Genomic DNA, 13,579 nt, shown 5'->3' on the forward strand with positions numbered 1-13,579 from the left:
CCGAAGGCTAATTCGCCCCTTCGTCCCCAGTCGTTTGATCGAGAGTTCGTTCCTTTTTTAAGAGGGGTATTTCGATATTATGGGAAACGGGGCTTGGAAACGGACAGACAGACAGACAGACGGACATTTCTTGCTAACTGCGTAGTACCGGTCTACCTGGTAAGCTAGCTGTCGCTGTCTGTCTGTCTGTCAGTCTGTCTGTTTGTCTGTTCGTTTGTCTGTCTGTCTGTCTATCTGCCCACCCTGTTACACCCACCTGTTCACGTATTACTATTTTTTAAGGGTACAGCCTCGAGAGCTCTTCGGTTCGCGCTGGAACATCATGTTGCAATTTGTGCCTCTCACGATGTTGGGCAGTCATTTCTTTTAGCGAGATTGAGGGATGAAGGAGAAATTTGGCGCTTGGTAATTCGGCGCGTTGCAATTCTATCACGTGGTAATTCAATACGTGGTAATTCGGCGCGTGGTAATTCGATGCGTGGTAATTTGAATCGTGGTAATTCGATGCCTTGCAATTCCAGCGCGTGGTAATTTGATACGTTGCAATTCCAGCGCGTGGTAATTCGACGCGTAATAGCTCCAACGCGTGATAGTTCCAACGCGTGGTAATTCGACGCGTAGTAATTGGATGCGTGGTAATTCGATGCGTTGCGATTCCAGCGCGTGGTAATTCGATGCGTTACAATTCCAACGCGTGGTAATTCGACGCGTGGTAATTCGATACGTTGGGATTCCAGCGCGTGGTAATTCGACGCGTGGTAATTCGATGCGTGGTAATTCCAGCGCGTGGTAATTCCAGCGCGTGATAATTCGACGCGTGGTGATTCGGCGCGTTGCAATTCCAGCGTGTGGTAATTCGACGCGTGGTAATTCCAGCGCGTGGTAATTCGTCGCGTGGTAATTTGACGCGTGGTAATTCGATGCGTGGCGATTCCAGCGCGTGGTAATTCGATGCGTTGCAATTCCAACGCGTGGTAATTCCAGCGCGTGGTAATTCCAGCGCGTGGTAATTCCAGCGCGTGGTAATTCCAGCGCGTGGTAATTCCAGCGCGTGATAATTCGACGCGTGGTGATTCGGCGCGTTGCAATTCCAGCGTGTGGTAATTCGACGCGTGGTAATTCCAACGCGTGGTAATTCCAGCGCGTGGTAATTCGACGCGTTGCAATTCCAACGCGTGGTAATTCGATTCGTTGGAATTCCAACGCGTGGTAATTCGACGCGTGATAATTTGATGCGTTGCAATTCCAACGCGTGGTAATTCGATACGTTGCAATTCCAACGCGTGGTAATTCGACACCTGGTAACTCAACGCGTGGTAAATCGATGCGTGGTAACTCGACGCGTGGTAATTCGATGCGCTGCAATTCCAATGCGTGGTAATTCGAATGCAAGTATACCCTAAAAATCCTCAGAGGCACAAATTGACTAAATATAGTTGAGAAAAGCTAGTTCTGAAGATCGAACACAATCGAGACTGTACTCCCTTAAACCGTGCACACCATATAATTATCTCTATCTCACTCACTGTCACACGGCCAATGCTCTGGGTATGTCGTATGCTGGATGAACTAATTGATTATCTAACTTCATTAACTGACTTGATTGAATATTAATTTCGATACCTTGATCGAGACTTGTTTGTTCTCTATTCTCTCTGTTTCTCTATCTATCTATCTCCGTACGATACTACCTATTATAAATAAATATATATATATATTCTCTATTGTTGTGCAATGTTGGTGTTTGTTGTTTACCATATACATATATATATACATACATACATACATATATATATTATCTCATATATATGTATATCATTGTATTGATGTTGATGTTGTTACCTTGATGTTTTTGATGTGTTGTTTAATCGTTGTTATCTTGCTGTTTGATGTTTGTTGTTGCACTATATATCTATCTCTGTCTATATATTATTATATATATACATACATCTATATGTATATATACATACATGTATATAACCACATGTTGCGTGACATACGTGTACGTGAGAGCGCTATTTTCATATCTAATTAACAGTAATTACATTCATACGTTGACTGTCATGAATCAATCACACAACAATTGTTAAGAATGTCATCGATTTTCAAATTCAAGCTTTTACTTTAGAAAACCAACTTTGTTTTACTTTGTTCGTTTAGATGGAACTGCTACGAGTAATACCTTTTCTCAATGGGTGTGTCTTACAATTACCACGCCCCTCCACTTTTCTGATTCGTGCGCACTAAACCCTCGGCACAGTTCGGCTCTCGTCGACAAAGTTCGGTTCCCGTCGACGTACGGTTCGGTTCGTGTCAGCTGGGCTCTCGGGCCAGTTCGGTTATCTTCGGCAGATTGGCCACTCCCTCGCAAGAAGTGGGTGGGTCATAACATTCAGCGATCTTAAATTTCTTTACATGCTTTTTCTTAATAAATTTTTTCCTTTTTAATTAACACATGGCAGTCAATGTATAACAAAATAAAATAAATTTGACAAACTAGCGTTCGCGCGCGCACGTACACGAGGATACATAAGTACATGTACATTTCAGCCATCCAGCCTTCACGCTTGGAGTGCCTATATACATATATATTTAACACGATCGTTATAGTTGGTCGTCCCCTTCCTAAGAAAGTACCACTAAAACCACCCCCTAACAGACTGGCAGCAGCAATCGTTACCTCTGTTTTGCTACCCCTTCTAATTCTCTGTCTTCGTGAACCGCCCGCTTAGCTAACAATTAACAATTAACAACTAATAAAATTTCTCGTTAAGGACTAAAATACAAAAGGGGATGAAACGGAGTTGATTAAGAAGAATCGGTCGAATTTTAGGGGGTGGTTTCCTCGTGGCCCCAGACACAGACAGTCAGACGATGACAGTGCTGAATTGTGTTTCAGGATTGCACTCTCCTCACGAAGGACTGGCCGGTGGTTCCGGTCAGAGCATGTCCGGGCTAGCCTACTACCAGCCAGAGCATCCTGCTTCCACGGGGGTGGTCAAGTACCCCGAGAACGGTCACGACACCCTCTCGGATTTCGTGACGTTCGTTTGCCAGGAGGCGGAGAATACTCAACAGTTGCCCCAGGTAGCTTCCGGATCCTTTTTAAACCCGCCATCTTGTGTCCACCTTCGGTAAAGCGTTCGAAGTTCCTAGGAACCAACTCTTTCTGAAAGGACACAACATGGCGGTTCTATGCGACCTGCATCGTCATCCGTGTTCCAATCGCCCTGGATTTTCCGAGACTGATTCGTAATCCACTCAAACATGTTAATGTGCCAAAATTTGGGGGTGAACCCTCGTTTGCTAGGCGAACTCGAACATCGAATATCAGTTTTTCTTGAAGGTTACTGAGGGGTCTGATCTAAACGAGCTCGCAGCTAGTGATGGGAATAAACGAATGAACTAAGATCTGATGAAAGTTATTATCTTTGCTGAATCATTAACATACGTAATTCGATGCCTTGCAATTCCAGCGCGTGGTGATTCGATGCGTTGCAATTCCAGCGCGTGGTAATTCCAACGCGTGGTAATTCGATGCATTGCGATTCCAGCGCGTGGTAATTCAACGCGTGGTAATTTGACGCGTGGTAATTCGATATGTCGCGATTCCAGCGCGTGGTAATTCGATGCGTTGCAATTCCAACGTGTCGTAATTCGACGCGTGGTAATTCCAGCGCGTGGTAATTCGTCGCGTGGTAATTGGATGCGTGGTAATTCGATGCGTTGCAATTCCAACGCGTGGTAATTCCACGCGTGTTAATTCCAACGCGTAGTAATTCGTCGCGTGGTAATTGGATGCGTGGTAATTCGATGCGTTGCGATTCCAGCGCGTGGTAATTCGATGCGTTGCAATTCCTACGCGTGGTAATTCGACGCGTGGTAATTCCAGCGCGTGGTAATTCGTCGCGTGGAAATTGGATGCGTTGCAATTCCAACTCGTGGTATTTCCACGCGTGGTAATTCCAACGCGTGGTAATTCGTCGCGTGGTAATTGGATGCGTGGTAATTCGATGCGTTGCGATTCCAGCGCGTGGTAATTCGATGCATTGCAATTCCAACGCGTGGTAATTCCAACGCGTAGTAATTCGTCGCGTGGTAATTGGATGCGTGGTAATTCGATGCGTTGCAATTCCAACGCGTGGTAATTCAACTTATGATAGTTTGGGGGCTGAAAAGGTGGTCCAGTTCAAGTCTACACTTGAATCAGCCTTCTCCAACTTGCTTTACCTACCCATCTGCCATCTCATCTCTCCACAATTAATCCACCCAAATAATTCTAGCGATTAGAAATAAAATTCCCATCACTAGGAGCAAACGGGGAAAAAAGAAATCGGGGTGAATGGATCACGCGCGGGTCGACGACGTTGATCGGTGGGTGTGTGGTATTTCCAGGCGCAGCTAGCCGGACCCCGCACTGGTATACAAAAGTTCTCACAGTATTATCCGAGTTCGATGCTGCCTCCACCGCCGCCGGCCCCGATGGCGAGGCCTGTCGCTATCATAAGGTCGACAGGCGAGTTAACAGCCGCCAGCTCGAACTCACCCCCCACCTCGTCGACCTCGCCAACGGACCCGTCGGAACTGGCGTCCAGTCAGGAGCAGATGGCGGCCGCGGCCGCAGTGGGTCTCGTCAGTTCCGGTTGCCAGAGTTCCGTCGATCCTGCAGGAAGGAAGAGCCCGGCCAGGATCCTCGTCACGGCGCCCCACACCAGCAGGGAATACACCTTTGCTCACTTTCACTCCCAACCTGGACAGGTACGTGCCTCCACGTTCGTTCAAATATTTGACACTAATTTTCTGTTCCTCCGCAGCAAATATTCACGTATCCTACCATCAGCTCGATGTCGGGGGTGATCTCCCCGACGAACCTCTCCCTCTTCTCGTCGCCGGTGTCGGTGACGAGGCCTGTGGCTACCCAGAGATCGGTGTCTAACGTGCCACCTCGCTGGAACACTGCACCGTTCATCAATCTCGAGGACGACTACAACATGATCGCCCCCATCATCACAGGAACCGCCAGCGAACCGCCTTCCACCATGGACGAAGGTCAGTTGCCTCAGAAATGTCACAGGTAGCTCCAGTACTAGATCTGATATTGTACGAGCGGTGGACGGTCCAACTGATCCACCGCTCGTAGCATTGACCTACTGTGGTCAGATAACGAAAGATTGAAATAAACACAGTGTACCTTGCAGAACGATACTTCCATCCAGTGCACACGAGCAGCGTGGTGGACAAGAGCGGCGCTGGTAACATGATGAGCACGGACCTGGGCGTGTCAGCGGACCCGACATCGCATCACCATCAGCCCCAACAGCAGCAGCAGCAGCAACCGCAGCAGCAGCAACAACAGCAGACGCAGCAGCAGCAGCAACAGCAGCAGCAACAAGTGATGCAGGACAAGAGCGGCAGACCGAAGTCTCCCCCGTGACACTGGAGGCTTAGAGCGGAAAGTCTCGAGAAGCTCGCATGTTCCACGGGGTCGTTACTCACCACCGCGTACGATAATAACCCTGAGCCGGAGGGGAATCGCCAGGATTCCTCGTGTCGTGTTCAGCTTCGCGACCTAAGCCTGCGGAGAATCGAGTGCCTGAGAGTCTGATCGTAGTTTAAGCGGACACAGTCGAGGGATCGAGGCGCTTCCGGCACAGCGGCCCACCCGCCACTCTCGAGACTAAACTGAGACCAGGGTCGATCGATCGTTGGTCGAGCCTCGCCACCCGCGGGGCTAACTCTTTAACCCTCTGAGGGACACCGCTTCGGAAACTTCCTAGCTTCGTGCTCCACTTCCCACACGGATTTTGCCTTTCGTTAGGGGACATTGTTTTGGTTTGCCAAGATAGAATGCTCAAAATGTGGGCGCGGACCCACCAGACTAGGATTAACCAGGTGTTCAAATTATTACAAAGTGCTGATTTAACTTGGGATCAAAAGGGTTAGACTAACATATTGACAAAGTTTAGTTAACTTAAGCAATTTTGTTCGCTCGCATGGAGAACGCACTTTGACCTCAGGGGGTTAACATTCGGTCAATTATTACTTCCGTGCGACGGTCTCCGCGCCACCGGAAGCGTCGTTTTCCTCTCTCGATACACTGTTAATTTGTAACTCTCTCCCTCTCTCTCTCCCTCTCTCTCTTTCTCTCTCTCTCTCTCTCTCTTGACTGTCCTCGAAGGACGCGAGTAAGGACCCCTCATTTCGCCACCTAAGAAGCGTCTGATCGGTCGCCGATCGGTCCCATCGACTGCTAAAACAGTAACAAAAAAAGTGATCAAAGCAAGAGAGAACTAGAGTAATCGTTTCTCGCGCGATTTTATAAACGATCTATTCCTATTCTTCCTGCTTCGAGGCCCTTCCGAAAGCGTTTTTGTACATACACGCGAGACTCGTTTGACGGCTGTCGGTCTCGTCGTCGCGGTATTTTATAACGTTTTAGAGGATTCTAGAGTGTAGTAGCGTCTGAAGGGAACGAAGGGACACGCGTTGGACACTTCTGGTCCCCTGTCAAATTCTCTTCCAAGAAAAGATTTGGATCGGGTCTGCGAAGCGAGTGATCCGAAGGGAATGTAGCCGTTCTCTTTCTTTTCGGCGTTAGACAATGTTGTGGTAGGATTTTTATAATTGGAGTTGTCGCTGCCTAGTACTTGGTACCTAATAGATAAGATTATACCATGGTAGTGATACTATCCAGTATAGTAGAGCTAGTATTGCTTACAAGGCTTGATAGTCCGCAATGTAAATTAAGCCACTCCAATTAATATACTGTAACCTAGACTTAACTCTGCTAACTCCACCACTCCAAGGTACTAGGCCGGTAATTCTAACGTTCAGTTACTCTAACAGTGCTTATAATTGACTAGCTGACCTTCGGAACTTGCTTGGCAGACTTGGTTTAGCGAGGAGAAAAACGAAAAAAAAGATTTTCTAGTGCCAATTTCTCGAGTAGCTTATAAATATTATAACGAAATTATAATTTTCTATTATATTTTTTTATAATATTTATGAAGGAACACACACGCTTGTTTAGACGCGTCGGCGGAAGTGGTTTTTTGTAGTCGAGGCAGAAGCTTCTTCTTCTTCTTCGAGCGTTTTTAAGAAAAACAGAGAAAGAGAACAAGAAGGGTAAAAAAATATGATAATAATTATTGTTATTATTATAGAGACGAAGGTCGAGGGGATCCGATCGACGAGTCCGGTGGAACGGATGTTAAACCGGTCCACGAACCACGGATAATAATATTAAATAACTTTCTAATTGTATCGTTAAATAATAATCGCCTAAATGCTCAGGCTAGTGCTAACACTAGTGAACACAACGAGAACTAAGAAACGAGAGGAAGACTAGCTGCGGACTAGTCACCAGAGGCTGCTAGTTAGAAACAAAGTGAATATTTAATATTGAAATTATTATCGAGATTAAGCGGTTACAAAAAAAAATAAGAAAAACACGTTATACCGAACTGCTGCGAAAGAGGAAAGAAGAGGAAGAGGAAGAGCCAACACAAAATGGAAGTAGAATGGGAAACGAAGACGGACGATATTCGAGATAGTGAGAGATCTATAGTTATTAACTATTTAGAAATTTAGTGGTAAACGTCGCGCGACGAGATATATTATTAATTGTAACATCGAACTCGACGACAACGAAGGTCCTAGCCTACAGGGTGTTTCATTACATGCGTCGCTCGCTTTATTGTACTTTTATTGTAATTTTATTTCACGTATTCACAAATATTCCACGCTTCCTATTTCGAGAACCGATTATAAGTTAATCTTGCTACTGTAACTGCGTCAAATTCTACGACGTTAAACTCTAAGCTATAATCACACGTCATGGCAGAAATTCTAAAAACAAAATTTATAAAAATTGTGTTTGTTTATAAGTTTAAGCGGGTTCCACATGCGAGGAAGCACCCTGTGCATTATTATTATTGTCCAAAGTGCTTTCCGTCGACTATACGTTAAAGAGACTTTCATTTTTCTTTCTGTTGGAATCGACCCTTCCAGGGTCTGTAAATTACACGTTATTGTTAAGACGATTTGAATGTTTCGTTTGAACGTTAACAAAGAATTAGTACGTAGAATTATCGTGATGGCAGCGAGGTACACGATTCTTCGTTGGAGTTTTGTAAAGTGACATTTGAGTACTTATTTTTCTGTTCGAGTGATGGTTGAAAGGGTGCGCTGCGTCTTGCCCATTAGCGACTACTTGGATCCATTTGATCGATTCATCTTGTGTTAACACGTTGACTGCGACTTGCTTACTTTCGTCTTCAATGGACATAGGAATAAGAGGGATTTTTGTAAAATAGTCAATTTTAATTTAATATGTACGTGCAAGTTTCAGTAAATGAAGTCTAAATTCTACCCTTAATTCTATGTCTATTATATTATGTAAATGTCTTTGAGACCTTGACAGTCAGCGTGTTGATTAGTTCAAGAAAATAAGATCGTTCAACAGCCACCAGTTGATTTTTCATTGCACTCCTCGTCCTCTTGATTGTGCTTGTACTCTTTGTAACATACTAACTTTCTTTGTTATTAAAAATCCTAGTTTAAGACGATTACCGAATTGCTGAATCGCTAGCGAAGTCCAATTTCTAGAAACTCGCAGTTTTGTTTGAAGGGTGAAGGTTTGATCGAAGGATCCAGACGGGGTCGAATGGGGAAGAACGCACCCTGTCAATCGGTTCGTAGTGATAGTACAAAGAGATCGAGACTAGCAATATCGGTAACTAGCAATAACGTAAGATACTTGATATAAGATAAACGAGGCGACGACGCTACTATATTCCTATAATAATGCTTGTAACGCTATTAACGCTACACGGCGAACCGCCGAATACTACTGTACCACAACTACCATCACCACCATCACCATCAGCACCGCCATCGATAAGAAAGATAAAAACTACCACTCATCCACCACCAATAATACTATTACTACTATTAACTAACTAACTAACTAACTACTAGCAGCGCTATTCTAAACTAATACTATTACCGCTACTATACTATTAATTGTACACGACGAGGACGAGCTAACCGCATACTATGTTACTATACCGCCTAAATTAAGTCGAAACCGAGGGCCGCTCTGACTACTATTAAATAATCGACTAAACTACTAATCGCTTTACGGTTACTACGGGAGAGAACTATTATTAGTGTAAATACGAGATAGGTTATGTTAACGCGTGCTGTCGTTGTGGAGGACTTTGTCCATTTACCCTCTGCCTCAGCATTTTTATGATATAGATTGACCTCTTGATAATTTTAGCAAGTTAATTCTGTTATCTACGATTTTATTATCACGCGGTGGAATTGCAACGCATCGAATTACCACGCGTCGAGTTACCACGCATCGATTTACCACGCGTCGAATTACCAGGCGTTGGAATTGCAATGTATCGAATTACCACGCGTCGAATTACTACGCGTCGAGTTATCACGCGTCGAATTACTACGCGTCGAGTTACCACGCGTCGAATTACCACGCGTCGAGTTACCACGCGTCGAATTACCACGCGTTGGAATTGCAACGCATCGAATTACCACGCGTCGAGTTACCACGCGTCGAAATACCACGCGTCGAGTTACCATGCGTCGAATTACCACGCGTTGGAATTGCAACGCATCGAATTACCACGCGCTGGAATCGCAACGCATCGAATTACCACGCGCTGGAATCGCAACGCATCGAACTACCACGCGTCGAATTACCACGCGGTGGAATCGCAACGCATCGAATTACCACGCGTCGAATTACCACGTATCGAATTACCACGCGCTGGAATTGCAAAGTATCGAATTACCACGCGTCGAGTTACCACGCGCCGAATTACCACGCGTCGAATTACCATGCGGTGGAATCGCAACGCATCGAATTACCACGCGCCGAATTACCACGCGGTGGAATCGCAACGCATCGAATTACTGCGCGTCGAATTACCACGTATCGAATTACCACGCGTTGGAATCGCAGCGCATGGAATTACCACGCGTTATAATTCTTCAGAAATAAAAGCAACGTCTAAGTGAGATCTCAAATTTTTTTCAAAAGAAGCTTAAATTTAAGTAACGTAAATTATAACTGAAGTAATAAAGAAATGAAGAGGCAGTAGGTAAATGAACAACTCGACGTACATTAATTAGGGCAATAAAGAGAAGGTGGCTTAAGTAGCAAGTTAAGTAGCGTTTTATAAAATTAGAGTTAAAGGGATTAGGTTCGCTTGAGAAAAAGACAAGAAGAATGTCGTCGAGATCCTCCGCGAACGATGAAGGAGTAAAGGGTTGAAGAGAGGATAGTTATTACGAACGCACAGGGGTTGAAATCTTTGGAGCCCCGGATCCGAGGATCCTACGTTCAACCCCTTGATCACCGCGAGACTTTCATTTCTTCCGCAGAATTTTATTTTAGTGACCGGTGAAGTCAGGGGGTTGGAAGACCTAGTGTAAGGGATTTTAATACTTTCCTTGATGCCAATAGGGATTGTAAAGAAAGAACTCGTGTTCTTATTTTGTTAAGCGCGCTCGTCGTTGATGGAAAATTTTGACGAAAATTCTCACGGGGAATAGCGGTGTCTATTAATGAAACAAGGGTGGTTCCGGGATACGCGAATTAGGTTTTATCGTCGGGTTTAGCGTTCTTTTGCACGTTGGTGATCATCCTACTCCCCCAATTATTATTACAAACTTTCACTTGTGAATTTCTGTCGACAAAAATATTTTTCAAATGTAGCTTTCAATATATTCGATCTTGCGTATTTTTCTGTTTGACCCTTTAAGTTACAATTTTATAGTCTGTTGCATCATGCACGAATGACTAAATATTAATACAAGAAGACAAAAATAAAGAAGATTGAAAATTTAGTCTCGTTACGTATTCAGTGATGCTTGATAGAAGATTATAATTAGAATCGGATGCAAAATTCAATTGCAGATAAGGGGCAAGTTTAATTTCGAGCGTAGTGTGCGTCACAAGTGCGTCACGATATTGCAAGACAAGGGTTATAATTAGAATCGAACGCAAAATTAAATTGCAGACAAAATATTAGTTTGATTTCAAGATTAGTGGTCATGTAGTGGTAATATGCGTCACGAGTGCGTCACAGGTGCGTCACGAGTGCGTCATATACCTCGCGTGTGCGTCATGAGTGCGTCATGCGTCTCACAAGTGCGTCATGCACCTCACAGGTGCGTCGCGAGTGCGTCATGTATCTCACAGGTGCGTCACGAGTGCGTCACGTATCTCACAGGTGCGTCACGGGTGCGTCGTGTATCTCACAAGTGCGTCACAAGTGCGTCGTGTACCTCACGAGTGCGTCACAAGTGCGTCATATGTGTCACGAGTGCATCACAAGTGCGTCATGTGCGTCACGAGTGCGTCACAATAATGCAAAACAAGAAATCGACACAAAAAAATTTGAATCTCCCCACGTCAATCGATTGATCATCAACGTGCGATTAGATTAGAGTGCCAATCGGTGTAGAATTGTAAAATAACCATAGAATCGTTAGTATATCCTTAGGGTGAGCTTTCGAGGGAAAAGTTTTTCCCACACACGTAAATACAAACGAGGAAAATTTTTCCCTTCTTCGCTTAATTTCGCGACCAACCGTTCGAATCCACCCTTCCACGTTTCTGCTCAAAAATGTCAAGCTCGCGTCGCGTTCATTTTTCGCGAAGGAAAATACACTTTTGTACAGCGTCTCGAGCTGCCTTGAACCGAAAGTGCATTATAAAAGAATCGTCGCGTAAGAGCCACTCTATGAACGCCATCTCTGCTGACTTCCTTCTTCTTTCAATAATTAATAATTCTTCACGAGATAATATTCTGACAATTATTTTATGTGTAAATTATGGAGGGTGACTACTTTTATATTTGTTTGAGACAAGGTTTCTTTAAAGGTTTAGGTTTATATATTTTTTAGAGATTTATTTTTTGAGGCAGACATTTCATGGCGGACATTTAAAAGCAGCCATTTCATGGCGGACATTTAATGGCAGCCATTTCATGGCGGTCATTTAAAGGCAGCCATTTCATGGTGGACATTTAAGGTCAGCCATTTCATGGCGGTCATTTAAAGGCAGCCATTTCATGGTGGACATTTAAGGTCAGCCATTTCATGGCGGACATTTAAGAGCAGCCACTTCATGACTGACGTTTAAAGGCAGCCATTTTATGGCGGACATTTAAGAGCAGCCACTTCATGACTGACGTTTAAAGGCAGCCATTTCATGGCGGACATTTAAAGGCAGCCACTTCATGGCGGACATTTAAAGGCAGCCACTTCATGGCGGTCATTTAAAGGCAGCCACTTAATGGCGGTCATTTAAAGACAGCCACTTCATGGCGGTCATTTAAAGGCAGTCATTTCATGGCGGTCATTTAAAGGCAGCCATTTTGTCTTCGTTTTCTTAAATTACACTTTCGTCATATAAAAAGGATATTAAGATTATATATTTTAGTTAAGGCACTACAAACTGTTTTGTTTTATTAAATTCAATTTAATACTTCAATATAAAGTTCTGAAGCGTATCTTCATGTCTTAAAAAGAATAAATGAAAAGAATAAAAAATAAAGAACTATAAAAGTATCGAAGGAGAAGGAAGTCAGCAGATAGCGAAAGTAGCCGGCAGACGAGAAATTTTTCTACGTAAGATAATATTTATTTGACTAGTAGTAGATTCTGTAGGGAAAAGCTTAAGGGTAGCTCGGAGAGGGTCGCGCGTCTCGATCAGACTCGGGTTGTATCCCCCTATCCCGGTGGCCACCCGCAGTAAATCGCAGAATTTCCCTAAACTGTGGAAATCGGGACTACAGACACGCGATCGACCGATACTGCTAGACTTTAAGAATATTTTCAACGACTGAAATTGATTTCGGATGGAAATTCTCTTTTTATTTCCCCTTGGGTAGTTCTTCGTAGAGCATAACCAGGTGCAAGTTCAGCTACGAGAAACGATAATAAAGTTTAATTGTAAACGCGACGACCGCGATCGATAGTGCGATTATTATTACTACTACTGCAATATAAATATATATATATTATTATATAATGAAATACAATGATATATATTTATCGAATATTTATTGAGCAAAGGATAGCACACTGTGTAGTATTTGGTTGTACAAAACGTAGGCGAGGCGAAAGGGATTTTTGGTTGGGTCGCAGGGTTGCAATTTTATAAACTTTTATTTTAGATACACTACGCACAATTACTGTTTTAAAACCCTCATAACCTCTTTCGGGGGTGAAAAGGAAATATTAACACATGTGTGTACCTCTATGACCACATGTGTGTTACTTCACACATGTGACAGAAGATTGACTGGTTTCCTTTCAGTTATTTTACGTAGATTGCTTTAAAAAAATTATCACACAAAGAAAATATTAAATGTATTATTATTTTCGTTTGCTTTTTATATATTGCACATGTGTGATCATTCATCGTACATCATTTCATGAATCCACACATCATTTCAAGAATTCAAGTCTTTTTAAATTAATTCTCCAAAAAGAATAATTACAGCCAAGATCACTAATGGCCACATGTGTGTGGTACTTCACA

The 13,579-nt window shown here is 43.7% G+C and overlaps 1 protein-coding gene across 19 annotated transcripts in view; it reads left to right on the forward strand.

The window, feature by feature from the left end:
• NfI (Nuclear factor I) overlaps nt 1-8,467 on the forward strand; it is a 96,983-nt gene extending 88,516 nt beyond the window's left edge. For 13 of the 19 annotated variants that reach the window (XM_076536908.1, XM_012291034.2, XM_076536899.1 and 10 more), the window contains 4 exons: nt 2,900-3,087; nt 4,396-4,758; nt 4,815-5,049; nt 5,187-8,467. In XM_076536908.1, the coding sequence (XP_076393023.1) occupies nt 2,900-3,087; nt 4,396-4,758; nt 4,815-5,049; nt 5,187-5,434 (1,034 nt within the window). In that variant the 3' untranslated portion in view covers nt 5,435-8,467. Of the gene's footprint in view, nt 1-2,899; nt 3,088-4,395; nt 4,759-4,814; nt 5,075-5,186 lie in introns of all 19 variants that reach the window. The other 6 variants (XM_076536901.1, XM_012291036.2, XM_076536900.1 and 3 more) reach the window with 5 other exon arrangements.
• The last annotated feature ends 5,112 nt before the right edge of the window (nt 8,468-13,579 follow it).

This window comes from Megachile rotundata, chromosome 11 (assembly GCF_050947335.1).
Source record: "Megachile rotundata isolate GNS110a chromosome 11, iyMegRotu1, whole genome shotgun sequence".
NCBI lineage: Eukaryota > Metazoa > Arthropoda > Insecta > Hymenoptera > Megachilidae > Megachile > Megachile rotundata.